The following is a 23,812-nucleotide window of genomic DNA, read 5'->3' as shown; positions in this document are numbered from 1 at the left end:
TACATGTCTGACCAATATAAAGCCAAAGAACTGTTTATTTTGTAGTAAAACTTTTTGAATATTTGTAGTTATTTTATTTTAAAAAAGTATAATATAAATGAATCGGATGAATAAGTAAATACTATATTTAGGTAATAAGTTCTGTGACGAAAATCACGTTGATAATTATCATTAATCCTATTGTTTTGAAATATTGACCTTCGCGTGACTTCAAATAGTTTACTAGAAACTTCTGGTTGGAAACATAAATCTACATTAAACACATTTGTATTGTGATAGATCTCGCAAAAAATTCGATTGTGATGGATTTCGAGATTTGAACACTTATTTTTACAGCTCTTAGTAGTTCCAGTGAATCATTTTAATGTTTTAAGGCATCAAGTTTCTTAAAAATTAATTTGACTTTTTTGACAATTTTGACCCCGCCTCTTATAATATTTTTACTACTCATTAAATATGAGTCAATTAGCCGCCATTGGCTACCAGTTTGGTCCCCTTTCAAAATTGTCTTTCTTATACAACATACATTCTTTAATGCCTTAATCTTAATAATATAATTTAAAGCCGAAACGACGGCACAACTGTATTAAAATATTCTAATTCCCCAATCCTAACTCCTCAATTAGTTTTAAAAAAATATATTAAGCAAATCTTTTCACTGTCTACTTCTTGCCAACGCGGAAGTACTTAAATTTCAATTTTAATTATTTTCTAGAAATATTAGTGATATTGAGTTCTTTACGTATTGAATTTTAGTAATAATTTAAAAATCTGTCCGATAACCTATGAATCTTTGAATCCCACAAACCACCGTTTAGGACATTTCCATTTCAGTAAAATAATAATAACTAAGTAGAAGTATTATCCATTAGTCTAAATAAATATATAACACTATTAAGCATTTATTTAAATGAGTTCTTATGTATTTATTTAAATAAGTAACCTAACAAAATGAATCCAAACAAATACTGAACGTATAATAATTATTAATTATTTAAGACTACTTAAGTTATTACTTAAGATAACCTAACAAACTGAATATAAATAAACATTTAGCATGTAACTAACTATTCAACACCGCTTAAACTATTACCTAAGACAGCTTTAAAAATGAATAATAACTGCAGTATTGCCATAGATAAATATCCAAGTTCATAGTGCCATATAATATAAATATGTATATAAATTATAAAAATTTGCAAAAGCTAGATGTAGGTATGAAAAATATCAACTTCAATGTTATGTGATCATTTTGATTATAAGTGTTTTAGCAAGCATCGACCTTTCGCGCAGAACAGCAAAATAAAAGTATTTATTTTCATTGATTTTTCTGACCACCTTACACTATTTATCGACATTCACAAAATAAGAGGATTCTAAGAATTCGCTAAAACGAGATGTAAATATAAGAAATATCAACTTCAATATTATGTGATCATTTTGTCTCTAAGTTTCTTCAACATTACGTGATCAAATTTGTTTCTAAGTTTCTTTACACCTAGTTTTAGCAACTATGTTTGTCGCATGATGGTTTTTTAATTAAAAAATAAGGGAAAAGTTATTTTAAGATTTTGAAACATCGTTGCTTTTAAACGAAATAGACTCGATTGGTAATTTCGACCACCCAACAATATTTATCTCCACTCACAGCATATAAAAAGATTATAAGAATTCACAAACACTAGGCGTAAAGATGCAAACTATCAACTTCAGTTTTACGCTTTCTTTCCTAAGTGCTTAACAAGCAACTATCTATCTCCTTCCATAGCTTTTAATTGAAAAGAAAAAACTACAAAGCTACAGAGTTGCAAGTTCAATTTATTCGGAGGAACACTGCCAACGGCGTGAAAACAAGGTGCTATTCGCTTAAAATAAAAATAAAAAATTCATCAACCTAGCGGTAGTTAGCAGCTGAAGAGGCATGTAACATTTGCGGACGTTATTCCTTAAGTAAATGATGATTGATCGTGTGAGAAAATAACAAGTAAAAAAGAATAGAGAGTGGCGACTTCCTTGATCTATAACTGATCTCATAAACAACCTTCTGGCAACCATCCCGAAACTTGTATATCAGAGGCCATTGATCCAAAGAAAAAACCAGCTGTTTTCTCATTCTCTTACTTAAGACACTTCATTGAAATGCTTAGACAAGAGGTCTGGAAAAATTTTTATCTCTTAAGGAATTGGATAAAACTGAAATTTACCTCTTAACCTACCGAGAGCTCTTGACGATAAATACCAATCTGGAGCTTAAAATAGATATGTTCGTCCCAGTTGGGACTTCATAAATGTTTGCATATTCAGAATATGCTGGTATATATATATATATATATATATATATATATATATATATATATATATATATATATATATATATATATATATATATATATATATATATATATATATATATATATATATATATATATATATATATATATATAACCAAAAGATAAATGGGATTTAGAGTCAAATATCAATTTTGTGGAAGACTTTTGAGTTCAACTAAACAAGCGTTTGCGTTATACGGAGAAGAAAACTTCCAACCATTAACCAGATGGCAACAATGGGACTCTAAGCCTTGACCCATTTTCAACTTGGAATATTTTGAGTAAGCACGAGGATCTGTGAAAGAAGCAGTTTATATAACTATACTAATTGATGTCTCTTTAATTATATTCGATTGTATCACTATAAAAAAAATGGGAAGCAAATTATAAAATTTTTACATGGTAAATTTAGGAACAAAAAGTTTTCGGAACAAAAAATCTTAAGTTTATGAACAAAACTTTAATAAATTAGTAAAAATACAGAAACTCTTTAAAAACGATACTAATACATGTATATATATCATAAAATGAAAATGTCATAATTTGATATGCAGAGAGCGGTCGCTCAGGAGCTAGCGCGCTTGCCTCCTAATCAGATGACCCATGTTCGAATTCCAGGGTTATCTGGTCGATACGAATTCAGCTTTCGACCCGACAACAATGCTGACGTAAAATATCTTCGGTGGCAGATGAATCATGGGTAAAAATTCTATTGCCATCGAGCTAACCATGGGAAACTTTCGCGGTTTTTGACAACAATTAAAAATTTTGAAATCAATTGACAAAAACGTTTTCTTTGTCAGAATTTATTTATTTTTGCAACTAAATATGATTTCCATGATGTATTGAACCTCAGTGGTTTTCGTTTTTTCATTTTGTTTGTTTATCCCACCTTTCTTTTTACTGTAAGTTTTGTTTTACCCTAGTTATTAAATATTTTCTTTCTAATATTTTTTAATAGAAAATTCGTTTCTTTTAAATATTTTCTTTTTTACTTCAAAAACTTTTAATTACCAAGTTTATTTTTTTTTATCTGAACTGAATTTGATTAAGTTTATTATTGGCATTATGAAAATTTAATACTGAAATTTTGAAAAGGCATATCACTTAAATAAAAAAAACTTTTATTAAAATATTTATTGTATATAATAAGAAAAGTATCTTAAACAAATATTAATCTTCGTTTAAAAGATTAATATTCGATAAAAGATTAATCGATAAAAGATTAATATTAGTGGTACATGGAGAAAAATTTCCGGTAAAATTATCGTATGGTAAGCTAATGACAATTCTTTTTTTTAAAAAAAATCCTTCTGATAATAAAAACCAAAATGTACGATATTTAAACCATTAATTTGGTAATTTTTTCCGTTCATAAGAAAACGGCTTATTGGAAATTCTGGTTTTCAAAATTATAGTTCTTATTATTACGCATTCAGTAAAAATTAAGAAATTGAAATGTAAATTTAACTGAATAAATGATTTTAATGCCATGCTTTACTTTAATGAAATTACCAAGTTTTACCAAATTTCACACATTATAAAACCATATTTTGTTGGCAATTTTGCGGAAGTCATTACCCAAGTGCTTCAGTAAAATTTACCGTGCTTTTTGGAGTTTCTATAGAGTCAAAAACACGGTAAAATTTATCATATTCTAGCAGTTTTGAAATTAAATTTCTTCTCAGTTTACCATTAAATTTCAGATCTACTTACTTAAGGAAAATGGAAAAAATATTGAGACTAAATCAAAATGTCATTTTTTTGAAAATCGTATTGTTTTTCAAAAATTAAGGAAGAGTGAAAATAAAAGGAAAGAAGAGTAATTTTTTAATGTCTGAAAAATCTAAAAATGTACAGTTTGAAAATTCTTTTTAACACATTAGTCTTATAAGCAAGATGGTATTGGTTTTAAAATTAAATTTTTAAGTAAATTTTTTTGTTACTAGGCATAATGTATATAACAAAATAAAGTTTCTTTATTTGCAGGTATTTTAAAAATTCAATTTAGCCTGATACAAGATCAGACCCTAAAAAGGCTCGTTAGCTTAAAATGTTTTTAGGTTCACGGTTCTTTAGTGTTTGAAAGAAATTTTCTTCCATATTATTATTATCATTGTTACTTTGATATTCGGAATCCATTTTTTCTATAGCCTCCAAATCTCAAATGATAACAGTGACTTTTAATTTTTGTTTGACACATATTTTCATTAAATAATTTCATAACTTCAAAATTTAATTTCAATAAATCCTTAGGATCTCGTGCCTTGGATCTCCTAAAGTGGACCGAAACTCACTTTTACTGATCATAATTAAGGGGAGATTTCCGCATCATGATCTGTGGCAGAATAATTGCAAAGTCTGGACAATTTCCGGCCAGTGGCCAGCGAGAAACTAAAAAAAAAAAAAAAAAAACATCACAGAAAGGGACCAACTCGAAAAGTATAACTCGTAGCCACCCCCGGGCAAATATCTTCAGGTTTTTTTTAAAAAAATTTGCAGGTTTAAAATCTATTTGGCACCTTGGAGATTATAATTGGCGCGACAGATCAGGATAGGGAAATATACCCATAATTAATCTCAGACATCTTTTCGCGAGTCTCTGATGCGATATGGAAAATCTGTAAAGCATGTCTGCTTCTTATTTTAAATAAAAGTTGTGTCAAATTTATTAGACAACTCTTGCAAAATTATAATCGACCTTACCCCTCAAAAACTATTTTAAAGACACATAATTGATAAAATGTCGAAGTTGAAATGTAGTTTGAGGCAATTTTTTGCATGTGATTAATTTTTTAGTCTTATCCCTTAAAAGTCTTTTCTTATCAATATATGACAACAATGATAGATAAATATACGCCTTAAAACTATTTTACAATATATTGTTAATTTAATAATTACCCTTTATCACTTTTTACATTAATTTAAAAATAAATGAAATAAAGAAATTCCTTAAAAGTTTTAGGAAGGAAATAATCGTCTTCGCATGAATGTGTAATTTACGAGCACATTGAACTTTGAATTTTCAGTATAAACTTTAAAATATTTCAAATAGACGTATTTAAATTTGTCTTACGTGTATCCATACAATGCCTCAAATCAAGAACATCCGCCAAATGATCCACGTACTCCATCTTTTCTTTTACAGTCATAGACGATGGTAATCGCAGTAATGCACAGAACTGAAAATAGTGTATCGTATATAAAATGCAAGTAAATTGAAGAAAATAAAAGTCATTTCAATGTAGAGCTCACAAAAGCGTCACTTTCCTATAATACAATGGTTACATTCTAGACTTTTTTAAAAGTTAATGATTTTTTTTAAGATTTCTTAGAAAACCATAATGAAACGAACATTTTAAAACATTAAGAAAAAAACATTTAAGCTATCTCAAAACTACTAATATTGAAAATTATTTATTAAAATGTGATATAATATAATAGTTTAATGTCTTTCTAAGCACTGTAAAATTGACTAAAAAATAGGCTTTTAAATAAAATTTCATTTGATAAAATAAACATCAATTCCAAGAAAAAAGTAGTTTCAGAATATCAATGTAAAAGTTATCATTATGGGTAAAAGTTATCATTATGGGCAAAAAATAATCAGAATGAAATTTACATTTTTACATTCATTAAAATAATATAAATTGTTGTCGTAATGGCTAGGAGAAACACTGAAATGGTGCTTTCAAATTTAATGACTATGTGACATTTTAAATGCAAACATAATTTTTTTTTTGTCTTATCTATTATTAAACAAAATATAGAAGCTGTGCAAATATTTAATATTTACTTAATAATTATCTAAATGCCGAATGCAATTACTTTATATTAATATTTATTTGTTCTAATATTTCATTCAATTTTAATGAATTTCAATAAAAATAAGTATGTTCTTGCGACAGTTATTTTAGGACACTCAGTCAGGTGTATTAATTGTTGTATAATACATTATTGACATAAATTTTTTACATAAACTGCAACTAACCAGTATATGTCTTAAAATTTGTATTAAATAAAATAAGTGTTTTAATACAACTTTTTTTAAATTTCGTTTTTATTAGGTTAAATACTATCACCTCATAACCAAAACAATCTTAACTATTTTTACACCACATCATTCGTGCCTTTTAGCTAATATTTTCCATCATGACAATAAAAAAACTAAAGTGTTTGATGTTTAAAAAAATGCTCAAAGCTTTCTTTAAAGCAATAAACGTCCAATCAATAAGATTAGTTCAATGTTCGATAAGGCTTACATTATCAATAACTCAACTATCTTAAAAAAAAAACTTAATGGAATTGCAAAGACTTTAAAATATGTGAAACAAAAATATAAAAATAAAAAGGATTTCGAAGAAAACAAGTATAAGAGGTTATAGCCAAATCACGAATTTATGCAAACCAGCATTTCCGGTGACACCTGTCCTTATTTTGTTTAATCACGTCAAGTATTTTTAAAAATAAGCATTTTTATTCATGCGACCTGATTTATTTTGTTAACGCGGTTTAAAAAATAATTTTAAAGTAATTTAAATTCATTTTTAGAATTCTTTTATTGAATTAGACCAACAAGCGTTTTTAAATGTCAGATAACGTGTTTTCATCTCCTTATAATCAGCTCAATTCACAGTAATTTCCCGATATATAAAAAAATCGCAAACGATTCCCCTAAGACCACTGTTTGCGTCCTGGACCACTTTTCATTACGATGAAATAAAAAAAAAACCTTCGATAATGTGTTTGAGAATTATTAAGTATTAAATTTGTTGTTAAAAATATCACATAGATACAGAAAAGGAACTATAAAGTCCAGCATTTGAAAGGGTCGCTTTAATCACAGAGAAGAAAATTCTGGAAAAATTACCGTATTATATGGTAGTAAAATTTCTGGTGAAAACAACGTAATTCAGGTATTAAAAACCAAAATATATGGTATTTAAACCCCTCATATAGTAATTTTTCCGTACATATGGTAATGGTTTACTTGATATTATGATTTTCGAAATTATTATTTGCATTACAGCACATTCAGTAAAAAATACAGAACGGAAAAGTAAATTTAACCGAGCAAATGTCTTTTATGCCACACTCTAAGCCAATACTCTCAAAATTATCAATTTTTGACAAATTTACCAAATTTTTCACACATTTTTTCAAATTTTTTCACAAAGCCATATTTTAGTGCTAATTTTACCAAAACCATTACCAAAGCGCTTTGATTATAATTTCCGTACCTTTTGGTATTCCCATGGAGCCGGAAAGACTGTAAATTTTACCCTATTCCGGTAGTTTTGACCATATTTTTTTCCTCAGTGATTTACAACCATAATATTAGTGTATTTCAAAATTTCGATTTGTGAGAAGTTAAGGCAATTAAGTGCTTTTTTCGTTAACATTTGTAAGAACGTTTTCAACTAATTATTAAATGTATGGAAAATTATTTATCTCTCATATTATATGTCTAATGTATGAAAAATTATTTATCTGTCTCAAAACCTTTATTCTATCAGCTCGTGCTTGAGTTAATGTTGAAAATAACAACAAAAAAAAGACAAAGATAGATAAGATATTGTCAGATATAAATTTTAAACATACATATTGAAATTTTTAAAAATATAGAAAACCAAATTCAAGAAAGATAAAAACCATTTCCAATTTTAAATGTTATATTGACATAAAATTATTGTTATTTTTTGTCAACTAGTAAAATTACATCCAATTAATTTCTTATAATTTTGTCATACATTTTGTATTCTGAAGTTTAATTTTTTTTCGTGTATAGTTGATTATGTTTTATTTGAATAATCATTTATTTCGTAGCAATTAACATATTTACAGAAAATAATTATTAACATATAATTATGTAATTTTATTAAAAAAAATGAAGGTACATTTTGTGTCCTCTATGAAGGAAAAAAATTTTTAAAGGAGAAACAATCATTGGCGATTGTAAAAGGAGTGAGCAAGGGAGAGTATCTTTATGAATTGTTTTATCTCCTTGAGTCTTAGGAATCTTTTCATGTTTCCTAATTACAATAAATTCAGGGAACATAAGTGTTATGTTTAATTAAACTACACTTAAAAAATTATATTTCTCTACATTTGTTTTTTTTATTAAAAAAATTGAATGCGTAAATTTTGAATGTGTATGTTAATTAAAAGATATTCTATTATTAATTTTGATCGAATTTTGAAATTCTGATTGATGTTCTTAACTGCTACATATCTTTCAGTGACTTCAATAAAAATTCTAATAAATTTTTATTATTTATTACATTTTTATCATTTATTATTAGTATTTTTGAATGTTAAATATTCAAAATGTGTAAGTAAATCAAAATTGTGTAAGAAAATATGTAAATAATCACAGTATCAAAAAGATAATATTTGGTTTCTTTACAGAACTATCATAAGTTTAATGTAGGTTTTATTTATAAACTAATGTAAAAACTGAAAAGTTTTCGCGCTATTAAAACTGTTCAAACGTAGTTATCGTCCAATCTCATATCATAGAAAAACTCGGTAATCATATTTCTTGTATTACTACCCTGTAAAAAATGAATACTCAAACTTCATGAAACTTTCTTCGTTTTTGACGAAACCCCTTCCTGGTATATGTTTCGAGCGAACATTTCGTCATAGAAACGAAATAACTATCGTCCATTTTTCGAGGAAAAAAAATTTCGTCAATAGTGATGAAATATTATGCCATTTTATTTTTTTTCTTCAAAAAAACATAGTTGAGCTTAACGTGTCTAACTTTTCTAATGGTCACTTTATCTTTGGCTACACATAGCTTGGATCAATGTCATCTTACAACTCAAGCAGGACAAATTTATCAGAGAGATAACTTACACCAATCATGCACCGGGATTCGAACCCGGAATTTTCCTAGTACCAGACTAACTCCTTGACCACCATACAGACGGTAGACTTACTTTGAGACTGTCGTCTTAGTTTTTCTTCCTGTCTAGTATAGTTGAGTATCTCCCACAATGCACTACGATGAGGTTCCGATTTGAGGAAACATTTTCGTCATATATTCGAGAGTTCACATTTCATCACAAATCACGTGATTTCGTTAAATGATTTTCATAATTAACGAAATACGAAATTTCTTATCATTTGATGATTGTAGAATTATCAAAAGTGAGAGTTTAATTTCTGAGGGTATAAATGTTCCGTAAACACTAACTTTAATATATATTTTTAGAACTCCTGTCAGAAAATTTTTAAAAGTTTATACGATAGGAGTCGAGATGTAATGTTGCAGCAATTTTGATATAAAAACTATAACGAAATCTAAAAAACAAATGAAAAAGAATAAAAATAAACTCTGTTTTATTGCTAGAAATAACAGAGAGGAGATAAAAGGTAATAATTAGAAACGTCTTCAAATTTCATCAGGCAATCTAGGAGGTTGTGAATTTTTTTAATTCGTTTTCCTCACTAAAATTTCTTTAGATTCTGATTGTTCGCTTGTTTTATTTTCACAGTTATGATAATTTAAAACCCCTAATGTGTGTATTTTTTTACTTCATTTCTGACAAATATATATTGTGGGTGGTAATTTGCGAAAATCTATGATAGTTTTGCACAAACTACAATATACTTTTTTAAAATAATATGGAACCCAAAACGTGCTGAAAAAAAGAACATCATAAGAAAACGATTATTTATAAAATTGTTTGATTCCTCATAGAAGTCTCATCTTAATTTCCTGGTAATGGACGCTGGTTTTAAAACTAAACTTCTCAACTGAGCGACATTTAAAAATAATATAAAAAATAGAAAATAATATTAAAATTGAGGAATTAAGAACTAGGTCAAACATTTGTCGAAGAATTTAAACAAAATTTTATTTGCTTTAAATCAGTTTTAAAGTATTACAAGGACAAAATTCTTAAAACAGCAGACGCGTTTTAAACAAAAAGTCCGAAAATTTATTTAGGAAAAATGAAACCACATAAAATTTTTTTTGTCATTTCAAATAAACAACTACAATAAAAAAAAGGCTTAGAGTAGATAGTTATGTTAATTGTTATGTTTTATTGCTATTAAAATGAGCCATATGCAATTCTATTAATTGTTTAACCCTTTCTGAAAAATGCTTTTCCTCTTTCGAGTTTGCAAACTAAAGATTGACCCAATTTTCTGCTGGGCCATTATAACAGCACCGGAAATTAAGAATGATAGAGCATTCATTGTTTGTTAAGTGACTTGTGGCGGAATATATTGAGATTTATTAACTACTATAAGAGATATTGAAAAATTAATGAGCTATTGTTTTGATAGCAATGTTTTCAATGAAACTTATGACTCCTAAAGATGCGTTTTGATTTAAATAACTCATTGTCTATCGGAAACGTTTGGAGGAAAACAAATATGAAATATTTGAGATTTATAGAAGAAGAGCATAATGACATTTCTGTTTTAGAAAAAAATGATTTCCGTAATTTAATAATAAATGTGAGTAAATAATAAAACTTTAGAGAATTGAATGATTTAAAAAAGTATTGAAATTTTTTTTAATGTGATTTATGTTTAAAATATAATTTTCTTAAGTTATGTATGGTAGATTTTAGGCGGCTATCATCTGTCTAAAAAAAGTTGGTTTCCAAATTTAACAAATAATAGTTTTCATTTTTATTTATAAATTTTAAACAACTGCTTCAACAACTTAGTTTTTAGTCTTTATACTTCACGCTAGTCCACTTGAAGAGAATTTATTTTTTAATTTCACATTCAATATTTAAGTTTGAATATTCAGTAAAATTAGACGGATTAATATAGTTAAAAAATTAAATTGTTACACAAGATCTGTGAATACTCTTATATGTCATATTTGGTAATTCCAGAAAGTAAGAAGTCTAAAATTTGAGTTTCTATGCCTAAGAAAATATAGAGTGTTAAAAATATTATTCGAAATATTAAGTAACAGAAAGAAGAAATCTGCAGGTGGAAAAAAATATAGTCAAAACTCCCAGAATATCGTAAAATTTAATTAACATCGTAAATACCAAACCATGTCTCTATGGGGACACCAAAAAGCTCGTAATTTTAACCAAAGCATTTGTTAATGTTTTCGGCAAAATTAAGAATAAAATATGGTACAATTTTTTATATAATTTATGACATGTAACTCAACTTCGCAAATGTGGTAAAAATTGGTCGTTTATTTTCAAAAAAAACGTTAATTCGGTTAAATTTATTTTTCAATCTTATATTTTTTGCTAAATGTGTGGTAATAAGATAAAATTTTGAAAACCATAATTTTAGGTAAACCGTTGCCATATAAACGTAAAAATTCCCAAATGAAAGGGAATTTTTCTGATATGAATGTTCTGTATATGAATGATTTATTTCGGTTTTATTACCAGAATTATGTTTTTTTTACTAGAAATGTCATTACAATTCAGTACGACAATTTTACCAGAATTTTTTTATCTCTGCGCAATGCAGAATAATTAAAAAAAATTTCCGTTCACTTTGAAAACAAGGAACAGCTTTAAAATATTAAACTGTTATTTTTTATTCAATAACTACCGCAAACAAATCATGATGTTACTTAATTTAAAAACTTTATTCATTTCTAAAGCGGTTTTAATCAAGTAATATATTATCGCTTCAGTTTCTTGGGATTATTTATTTAAATCATGATATTAATTTAACTTACCTTTAGCGTTTGCCGAAGTGTGAGATTGGACATAAAAATGTCCTGTTGTAAGACATAGCAGATTCTTCTACGTAGTTCTTTGTTTAATACTTCTCCATTCAGTGTAATAACGCCACTGTCCACTTTAGCACGACCGCTCAATGCGTTAAGAAGTGTTGTTTTGCCAGAACCTATATACATAATTTAAATTAGCACTTTTAAACAATTTTAGTTGGTATAGGCGGCGTTCAAATAATAGGCAAATTTTTTATATTATATAAAATTTCAAATGAAATATCAATAAAGAAAAGTTACCGGAACATATTATGGAACAAAAGATGTAATACACCGTAATTTTTACAATAATAATCGCTATAGTAAAATCAATGAATCTTACTAATTAAATAAATATTACTGTAAATATTACGGTATAAAATTTTACTTTAAAATTGATTTTATGGATGATTTTCCCTTACCGTAATTTGATCAGGAATATTTTAAGTGTAGTGTAATATAAAATTTGACAAATCAATAACGAGAAAAATAAGTTCTCCCCGAGAATTACTACACAGTGACGGTGAGCCGTACTGGGGAAAAAGTCCTTCCTACCTGAGCGTAAAATTATTTATTTCTCCAAGACAGCTTTTATGGACAGAAAACATTCCGCTCCCGAAGTTATCCTTTTAAATTCGTTTATTACAAATTCTCAAAACAGGATAAACTGAAGGGGACCAATTAAATAAATCGACGGCTACTTTAAACATTGAAATTGTTTATCCACTTCAAATATGATAAAAGAAGTTTTATGCTTGTCATTATTATCTTAGAAACATTAAAAAAAAATTTTTTAAACTTTCTGTTGTTTAAACAGTGAATAGAATATGATTAAGAAAAACAGAAAATATATTTACTTACCACTAGGTCCCATGACAGCAAGCAATTCTCCTGGTCTTGCAAGGCCAGAGACATCGTGTAAAATATTCTTCTGTTTACAAGACATTTTGACACCCTTAAAGACCAGCTCCAAGGGTAGTAATCCATCTTCAGGCACACCCTGGCTCAGGGAGCTTCCACCTAACCTGAGTCAAGAGAAAAAAAATGATTTGTAAAGAAAGTCATAACTAATTTATTCATGAAACAAATATTATAAATTGATAACACCCTATTAAGTTAATAAGACCGAATAAACAACTACTTTTATTTACATAAACTAGACAAGCATTTTGAAATTCAGGAAAACGAATAGTTTTATAGCTACCATAAAAATGTTACATAAATGTCGTAAATACTTAGTGTTCAGAAATTTTCAATAAAATCTTATGAATTACTAACCTCTATAATAAATTAATAAGATTAATTAAATCACTAATTTTATTTATAAAATATAGGCAAGAAATTTGAAATTTAGAAACTCTCTTAATTCTTTCTCTCTACCCTAGAAATGTTTCAGAAATTTATAAATGCATAGAATAATGAAATGATCAGTAATGATGTACAAATAAATGTATTAAATGAATTTTGAAAGTTTTAAATGCAGTTATGAAAGGGATTAAAAAACAAATGTAGTTGAAAAAACTATAGCAAACAGATCAATAAAATTAACAATAACTTTAAACAGACAAAATAAACAATCGAACATCTAATAAAGTTTAGGAAAAGTATTGTTGGTATTCATTTTCATTTCTAATTTAAAATAAAAACTATTTTTTTTTTTGTTTTATGAAAAAGTAATTATTTTTAAATGCTTTATAAATTCTTTTCAAATGCTTCCTAAATTCTTTTCAAATGCTTTCTAAATTCTTTTCAAATGCTTTCTAAATTATTTATTTATTCTTTATTTCTGGACTGTAAAATTTCTTCAGCGTAATCGAACTTAAATATATTCTATGAAGTTATAGAGATGTTAAAACCAAAACAATATGAAATGGTTTTTAAAATGCACATTTTAAATATCTATCTTAAAGTCGGCTTTGATGCCCATTAACTAATACTAAAAAATGGAACAACGAAGTTAGTCAGCGAAGTTAAAGAAAGAAATTATGTAATATTTTAGTTAGTATTTAAAAGATATTTCAAATAAATTTCTTGGGAGTATTGTGTCAACTGATGTTAACTATAATATAAATTGAAACCAACGATCCTAAATGATAGTATTTTTTTCCTTTCAAATCTGCTATATATATATATATATATATATATATATATATATATATATATATATATATATATATATATATATATATATATATATATATATATATATATATATATATATATATATATATATATATATATATATATATATATATATATATATATATATATATATATATATATATATATATATATATATATATATATATATATATATATATATATATATATATATATATATATAAACAATCAAGATAATAGTCTAAAAGCAATAGTAATAATCAAGAACTTTAGAAATTGAATTTATGTAAAAAATTTCGATTATAATGTCATATGATATATGCTTAAGTAAATGATGATATTTTACCAACATTTCAAATTATTTTAAGGATTCATATTTTCAGAATTCCTATCATTGACTGGTTTGTTTACAACATTTAATGATAAGTTATCTATCTAGGAAGTTTGTTGGAAATGCTGTAAAAGCAAGAGCACGATTGAAGAATCTAAAAATAAATATTTACTTCAATGACAAAACAGTTTTTTTAAAAAAAAGAAATATAAGGAAAAAGTAATTTTAAAGCAATGATAATTTAATGTATTATAAATTTTTTATCAAAAAATTTGATATCTAATGTTAAGTCGAAGCAAATTTGTCAGGAAAAATGTTGTTAAAATGAACCGAATAATTTTTAGAAATTTTGTAAGCTGATAATGAAGAAAGTTCGGATTTTTTTCTCCTTACGAAATCTACATTTAATGCATCAAATTAGAAATAATGCGATAATTTGAATATACTATTTTATTTATAAATAGAGATTTAACGTCAATAAGTTTTAATTTAAAATTAAAAAAATGCATAAAAACTTCTTTCGGTAAATTAAAATAAAAAACGTTCTCGGCATATATTTTTGTAAATAAATCAGATATAATTTTTGCATTATGAAATATTAGAGAAAAAAATTCTTGAGCTATCATTTTTATAAATAACGCTTCTTTTTAGAATGGTTTTAATACAATGGTATCTTGTTTTTATTTTTACTGCATTATATTTAAAGAACTACATTGAAATTTTTCACGAGAAAAATATTTTTATGATAGTTTAGGAGTAGTGCTTAGCTTAACTTAGTTTTTTTATGCTTTTACCTAATTTTAAATTAAAGAGAAGTCCTTATCATCCCCCATTAACATCACTTATCTGTATAATAATTTATTGCCAAGCAGATTTCGTGATAAACACGTTTTATTTTTTTAAAAAACATGCTAAAAATTATAAGAAACAATGAAATTTAAAAAAAAAATGATTTTATAAAAGAAGGGATACTTCAAATCCGCTAAAATATATTAAGCCCCTTTTTTGATAAAATTTTTTCTTTTAGTTGGGAAAATTTTAAAAACAATTTTTTTCCATGTTCCTTATAGAAAAGTTGATACAAAGTTTTTTTACTTTTTAACAATAGAAGACAGCAGCCTTAAGATGTATCCTAGTTGAATGAAATAAAACATATTAAACTGATTTTTGCACAGAATATTGTTCAAAAAATTATATTAAGTTGTAAACACTTTAAAACCTCATTTTAACATATCCTTTTTAAAAAAATTATGCTGAGTTTTCCCTATATTTTAATCTAAGAACAGTCTTAACATGTAATTCATAACAAATGTGAATGTAATGTCTGATAGCTCCAAAACATTACTACATAACTTTCATTTAGTAAAATCTTATCAAAACATAAATTTTTTGCGTTTAAGAGTAGAAAAAAATTAATCTGCACAACTCTTACCGCCAGCCGCAAACGCACTGATACTTATTGTTTTCTACACGCTTTCTGCGTTCCTTTCGGTGTTGAGGAAATATACTTTGATCCGAAACCATCCTGTAGATTCGTTTCCTTACTGACCAATACCCAATGCGGAAAAAATACCCTTTCGGAAGTGTGAACAGGACTAGAGAGAAAGTACGGGGAGTTTTGATTAAACTTTAGACAGGATCAGGGGTGTTGGCCAATAGGCTGGAGGATGAAGAATTTTTTTGTAATTTTAAATGAGGGTAGCATTATGAAAAAGGGGGAGTAAAATAAAAATGGACAAACACACACTGGCTATGCACGCGCTATAAGGGGGTGTATCTGAAATAAAGATGTGCTCAGTGCATAATTTTAAAATGTATACCAGATCTGTGTTTTATGAAATATTGATATTGTGTTAACGTATGAAAGGTACTAAAAATATCAGCCTAAAATAAATTCGTTTAAATAACAACAAGATAACTCAAAATTTTAATTGTTACATTTTATGAAAAATGAATTAAAATAATTTGTTTTATTCATTTGAAAAGTAGTATTATTTCATTGGAGTATCATTTTATTGGATTATTATTTCAGAAATAGCACTTATTTTATCTTTTTACCTTAATGTTTTATTTTAATAATATTTAAATTTTATGTTTTACCTATTAAACTTCTACGTAAAGTTGTTCTGACAACAAAAAATATTAATTTTAAGTATATATTCACAATCACTATTGTCTAGAGGAAAGAAGAATATATTTCAAATTTATCATTTTTCATATTAATAAAATAAAATATTTCATGATTTGAAAGATTTAACAAAATGTTATATTTTATTATATATTTGTCTTTCATTTTGCAAATATTTTGAAGTCCTTTTTTAGTACTAGAAAAATTGAAACAATTATTAAACAAATAATTTTCAATAATTCAGTTTATTCCCTTTTTTTAACTTTTGAAATTAGAAAGTTTATTTTAATAGAGCGATGCAACCGAAATACTTGCTAAAGAGGCAAATAAGTAGCAAAGTGTTTTCTTTTGAATGATACTAATTTTAGAAGTAAATTAAAATGATTACAATTAAATATTGATATTCAAGTATCGTAAAATAATCTATTCCTTAATTTTAACAAATACTTATAGCTTCTGAACAAAATTCCTATTCTTATTATGAACTAAAATGTTCAAAAACCGTTCCTTTTTCCATTTTTAAAAAGGTTTGATATACAGGAGGAAGTTAACAGTTATGATAATTAGTAAAGTGATATGGCGTTTCGTTTTTGTATTCAAAAACGAAAAGAAACTCGAAATATCTGTAAAATAAATATCCATAATTATTCATTTTTATCATTTTTTTGCTAGCATTATTTAATAACTAGTTTCAGAAACTAATGATTAGAAAGTAGAACGTGAAATAAGTTTATATAAACTTAGCATAATAAATCATTAATTCTGGTTTTATTTATTTATCATAACGCGAAAAAGATAAAAATGAACGTGGTTTAAACCTAACTAAATAAAAATGTCTTGATGTAATTAATTGGTAATTGGATTTGTCCAACTGAAGGTTGGAGTGCTATGATGTCATGGGAGATGGGGAGAGAGAAAGAAAAATCAGACATAGGGGGTCGAGGACTGAGGTGAATCACTCAGAATGACCGTTGCTTCGCATTGTACCGTGTTTTCGATGAACAGCCGCACTTCTCTTAAAATTAGGTCAGGGAATATTTCCATATTAACTCACATAGGATAAATATTTACAAAGAATATGCGTACATTTGTTTTAATTATAAATGTAGAATATTATTTTAAAATTACTTTTAAATTATATGTAAATATTGCATGTTTTTGTTAATGTTTCAAATAACTTTTTTTAAATGTTTTCAAATGACTTTTTAATGGTTGTTTACATTAAGAAATGAATATAATATATTTCAATTTTTTTCATTTCAAATTACTTATTAATTATTACAACATGTTCTAATATGACCATGTAAATAATTTAAATTTACGTTATGATACTACATAAACAATGCAGTTTTTAAATATCATTTGACAAACACATAACTGCTAAACATCAAGAACATTATGCTTGTTTTTGTATATATTTGTACTTTAATAATAAATTAAGTATGCAAATGATTTAAATTAGAGACATTTTTTACATTGATATTAAATTAGTTCATTTAGTAAAATAAAAATGAGACATTAAAAAATAAACACTAATAATAATAAATTATTATTAATAATAAATTTTTTATTCTATCCTAAATATGTCCGAATTTTTTTAAAGAAGTATTTCATTTTTATGCTTCAACTACAAATAATAATTTTAATAAACGATTAAATTCATTCTTGTTGTTAATTTTTTGAGATTAAAAAATAAAGTTGTGGAAATTAAATTGCATTGTTGAAAACTTTTTCTACAAAGTAAGCTTCTAAAAAGGAAACTAAGTATTTTCTAAAAGAATTAATTAATTTAAAATAAATATTTGTAAAGAGAAAAGATAATAGCCACAATGGAAAAAATTCTAAATCTAATTACGACAAAAAGTACCAGCACTTTGGGTACATCATCCGTAAAATCTATTTTTATCGTAAAATAGCAATCGTATCGTAATTTTTACAGTAGTATTTCTTTAATTAGAGTGATTCATTAATTTTACAGTAATTATTATTGAAAAAAAGTTATGGTTTATCAGACATTTTTTGTAACGTAATATGCTCTGGCAAAAATTGGTTTCATGGTAAAAAATATCAGCACCCTGAGTCCAGGCTCTTTTCACCATAAATTTTATTGTGTAGAGATCTTAGCTTTTCTGACTAATTAATTAATGTTTGCAATTGTTTTTTAAATTTTTGTAAATAGAACTTTGCAACTTGTTGCGGCGTAGCAAAATTATTCACTCCCTGATCATTATAAGAAAGTATTAATTTTTATTAATAACTAGAAATTGTAATTTGCTTAGGAAGAATTGCAATTTAAGAAAAACTTAGCTTAATGAAATCAATGAAATTGTTTTTAAATTTTTTTAGCCATACGTTTAATTAGTGTTACTACTATTTTATGACTTTTATGACCCCCCAAAAAAATTTATATAGATTTTACGCAAAATTTCTAAAACTATTTTTAACAATCCAGTAGAATTTTCTATTTCCATAGATTTGTTGAAAAATTGCCTAAATTAATTTTTTTTATTTCTTTGAAATCCTGCCTAAATTTATTTTATAACGATATCCCATTTTGATATGTAAATTCATAACTGCATAATATTGTACTGGTCTGCATAATATTTTGTTTTTAATAAACAAAAAATTTATTGTGAAATACTGAAGTTTCAAATAAATACAAAAATAAATAATTAATTATACAATTTTGATTTTAATATTGTTTCTCTGATAAACAATAATATATCTTTTCATTATTTAGTGCCCAAAGTAAGGTTATATAGAAATTTTTATAGTAGAAACAGCATTGTGAAAAGACAATGAGATTATTTACCAGAAACAATAAAATTTAATCACGTATTTTTAATACCAACAGCCGCTACACAATAAATCTAATTTTATTTCCGGATCAATATTATATGAATTCATGGGTTGTTCATTACGAATTTCAAAAGTCACATTTTATTTTATTCTAAGGACATTTTCTTCATTGGTTATTGTTTGACACGAGGAAAATTGAATAAAAGAAATAGTGAAAGTGAAAAAGATTTACAGTTAAATATGAATGAATAAAAATCGATGTAAATGTAGGCCAGAGGTTAGTGACTCTTGTCGATTTTCTCTCTAGTGATTCCAGCAATTGGTGCATTTACTTTTGTTATTACTTTCTCCAACAACGTGTTTTGAAAGCGTGCGTTTTTTCCTTGTATCGCAGAATTGACTTGATTTTGTAATTTTAAATTTTGCTTCTCAAGAAAAAAAGCTTTTAAATGCTCTTAGATGTATAATGATTTCGTATAGTGACTCGAAACACCAAAAAGATTGATAATTTTAACCGAAGCGCTTTGGTAATTAATTTGTTGAGATTAACAATAAAACATAGTTTTATAAAATTTGATAAAATTTGTTAAATGTGGTAATTTTATTATCATGATACCTTAGAGCATGGCTTGAAAACTATTTATTCGAATAAATTTACTTTTCAGTTTTTTTTTTACTAAATATGTAATGATTTTATGGTGTATAATGATTTCGTAATTCTTACATAGTAATAATATAGCCTTTATTCTTTTCACAAATTAAAGGTAGCATTAGCAAAGTTAGCACAACGCTTTTTAGAAAAAGTTAAAAATAAAAGTCTTTTATTACACAATAACTTCCAATTTCTCACAAAAATTTAAAATGATAAAGATATGCAGTTATAAACAATTTAAAACTGTGCAATCCATAAAAAAACAAACAAAGAAAACACCTTAACTCTGAATAACATTGATACACTGTAGGAAAAAAGTAGCGTCATATCCACCAGAATATGATAAAATTTTAGGTGTTTTTGCCTCCATGGAAACACCAAAAAATTCGGTACTTTTAACCGATGAGTTTTGGTAATTAATTTGTTTAAATTAACAATAAAATATAGTCTTATAAAGTTTGTTAAGCGTGGTAATTTAATCATGATACCTTAGAGCATGGCATAAAAACTATTTATTCGATTAAATTTACTTTTCAGTTTTATTTTTTACTAAATATGTGCTACTATAATTTTGAAAACCCGAATTTCTTGTCAATCGTTAATATAAGAAGGAAAAAATATCAAATGAATGGTTTAAATACCGCATATTTTAGTTTTTAATACCAGAACTGCGGCTTTTTTTAATTCGAAATATTATTACCATATATTATGATAATTCATTAGAATTGTTTTCTTCGTGTATAATTTCAATTTCGTGGGCACAATTTTGATTGTTTGAGGTCTTAATCTCAAATATGTTAATTAGTTAGTGCAGTCATTATGTTAAGTTATGAAATCTGATATAAAAATGAGTTTTCTAAGAATAAATATAAATTTTTTGAACAGTTTTATTTTATTTTTAGACACTCAAATTGCAAAATATGGTTCCATTTTATTAGACAGGATACTGTTCGAAAGTTTGGACCCATAATTCGCCATCTCAAAGAAGTCGTGTTTTTAAGTTTTTATTTTTCAGTAACTATTCGATCGATTTTCTACATTATCTGGATTTTAGTCTTTGTCATTTAAAATTGGGCAGATTGGTGTAAAAATTTCTAATGCGTTGCAATTCATAATTTTTTCAGTCATTATTTAAAAACAAAATAATATATAATAAATAGTTATAACAAAATATTTTTTACCTAAATTTATATTTAAATAAACAAAATTAAAATTTTTGTGTAAAAACTTTTTGATTCACTTCATTGGGTCCGGAGGCATGACGAGAAAGTAAAAAAGTGAAATTAACATAAGGGGGCCTTAGTCTTCTGGGCTTCCCGATTAGGGGGCTTTGCCGATTGGGACCATATTTTTCTAATTGCACCAAGCCTTGACCCAATAATTTAAATGCTATTGATTGCTGATCGATAGAAAAGTATATTTATTTAGAGGATGCACGTTTTTATGTCAGATTTCAAAACTTAAAATAGTCTGCATTATTAATTAAATTATTTAGGTTTAAACCATCAACAGTTAACATTGAGTTTTAATACATGAAATCCACGACAATAGATTAAAAATTATTGCGTTGTTTTTCTTTATGAGCACTGTACAACTGTATATTTTTTTAAAATTATTTTTATATGTGTTTTTATTCTTGGGAATTTATATTATGTTTATTTATTTCTATGTCAGTTACTTATTCAAATTACTACTACGTGAATAGGCTTTTTTATGAGTTCTCTATTTTTTTTTCTAATTATACACGGACAAAAAATTCTTGTAAAATTACTGTACTGTATACAAATGTATGCCTTTGGTTAAAAAAAAACCATAATTCTGATTAATAAAATCAAAATATACGGTATTTAAACCATTTATTTTGTAATTTATCTGTTCGTATGGTCACTGCTTACCGGAAATTCTGGTTTTCAAAATTATAGTTCTGATTACGACACATTTAGTAGAAAATACTGAACTAAAAAGAAAATTTATGTGAAATATTCTGAGGTATTATAATGAAATGCCGATTTTTATCACACATTATAAAATCATATTTTGTTGTAAGCCTTACCAAAATCTTTGCCTAAGAGCTTCGGTAAAAATTACTGAGTTTTTTGATACTCCAATAGAGCCAGAAGAAACAGGTACCATATTCTACGTACCGGCACTTAGAGTGCGGTACTTTCTATCGTAATTTGATCCCGAATTTCTTACAGTGTGGCTAATATAATTAAATATTTCAAAATGAAAACATTCAACACAAGATAATATTGTTTCAAATAGCTTCCTGAAAATAATTACGGAAATATCTCTCCGCTTTTTTGCGTAATTGTAATTACTAATTGTTTCTAGACTTATATACATTAATATTACTGTATTTCGGAGGTAAAGGACACAATGTCACAATAATGCAATTTTTCAGGAGAGTAGATTGTAGTATCTTTTTTTATCTCCAGTGAAAGTTGGACATAGTGTTTTATCAAATTCCTAACTTCGATATTTATTATGGCAGATATTGTGTCCGATACCGCAAGATAGTGTGAAAAAATCAACATATTCATTGTATTAACTCAATTTTAGAAACAAATGAACATATTGTTTTTAACGACATACAGATAACAAACAGAGTGATGCTTAAACGACACTTCTATTTGAGCTTTAACTGGTCTATTTTCCAAATTCTGTTGAAAAAAAAAAAAAAAAAAATTTTTAAGTAACATCACGTGCTTATAACGAAACAAGTTATCAATTTATACACATAAATGCTTTCTTTTTTTGAAAAATTAGTTTAAATGATGATAGAAAGCAAATGACAACCTGACTTATTACTATATAACTATGCGTTGATTACTTCCTGCAACTAAATATTATTTATAGTCTATACGCAGTGATGAGGCAGACTGACGCCCAACTGACCAACAAAATAACTATTACTACACCTAGAAACTAGTTATCACGATAAATAAGTTACTATAACTAGTTTGGTTAGTAAAATTGAACAAAGGTTATCTACACAATTCCCCTTAGAATGAAAAAAAAAAACTGTTTCTAAACCAGATGTTATCTTTGAATGTCGGTTAATAGTTAAAGTCCGGGTCGACTTCCGAAAACCAGTAGAGCGGTGCATGGCGGTTATTGGGCCGTTCCTTCCTTAAGGTGCTCCTTACTTCATGCCCTGTCGAACTTGGACGAGATAACTAAAGAACCGCAAAGAAAGAACAGTTGCTTATTAGTTAGTACCTTGCTTACTAACTCTTTTGTTTCTGGAAAAGCTGAATCCGGGATCACGTGCATTGCGTTAATGTTTTCTCAATAATCGCGTGTTTAATTTCATATTCATGTTCCTGCTAACGATCTGTCTGTGGATGAAATAAGTAATAAAATGAATTGTTTCGGGTCAGGAGTTTAAGTCTAGATTAGCAAAGAGTTGTAATATTTGTATTTCCAAATTATACACGGAGAAAAAACTCGAGTAAAATAATCGTATTGTATGGTAATAACATCTACGATAAAAAAAAATTAATTCTGGTAAATAAAACCAAAATATACGGTATTTAAACTATTTACCTAATAATGTTTCAGTTCATATGGTAACAGCCTTCCAAGAATTCTGGGTTTCAAAATTATAGTTCTTATTATCCCACATTTAGTAAAAAATACAAAACTAAAAAGTAAATTTTATCAAATAAATTCTATTTATACCATGTTCTAAAGTATTATTATAAAATTAACATTTTTAACCGTTAGGTACCAA

The 23,812-nt window shown here is 26.3% G+C and overlaps 1 protein-coding gene across 1 annotated transcript in view; it reads right to left on the bottom strand.

Annotated features, from left to right (window-relative positions):
* LOC107436291 (uncharacterized) overlaps positions 1-23,812 on the bottom strand; it is a 61,300-nt gene that overhangs the window by 23,552 nt on the left and 13,936 nt on the right. Inside the window, exons 3-5 of the mRNA XM_043047578.3 lie at positions 12,907-13,070; positions 12,013-12,182; positions 5,407-5,512 (exon numbers count right to left, since the gene is read on the bottom strand). Coding sequence (XP_042903512.1) covers positions 5,407-5,512; positions 12,013-12,182; positions 12,907-13,070 — 440 coding nt within the window. The remainder of the gene's footprint in view (positions 1-5,406; positions 5,513-12,012; positions 12,183-12,906; positions 13,071-23,812) is intronic.

Source organism: Parasteatoda tepidariorum, chromosome 3, assembly GCF_982258835.1.
Source record: "Parasteatoda tepidariorum strain Cologne lab strain chromosome 3, Ptep-v5.0, whole genome shotgun sequence".
Classification (NCBI taxonomy): Eukaryota; Metazoa; Arthropoda; class Arachnida; order Araneae; family Theridiidae; genus Parasteatoda; species Parasteatoda tepidariorum.
The sequence above is the reverse complement of the archived record's forward strand: the minus strand, read 5'-3'. Positions and strand labels throughout refer to the sequence as shown.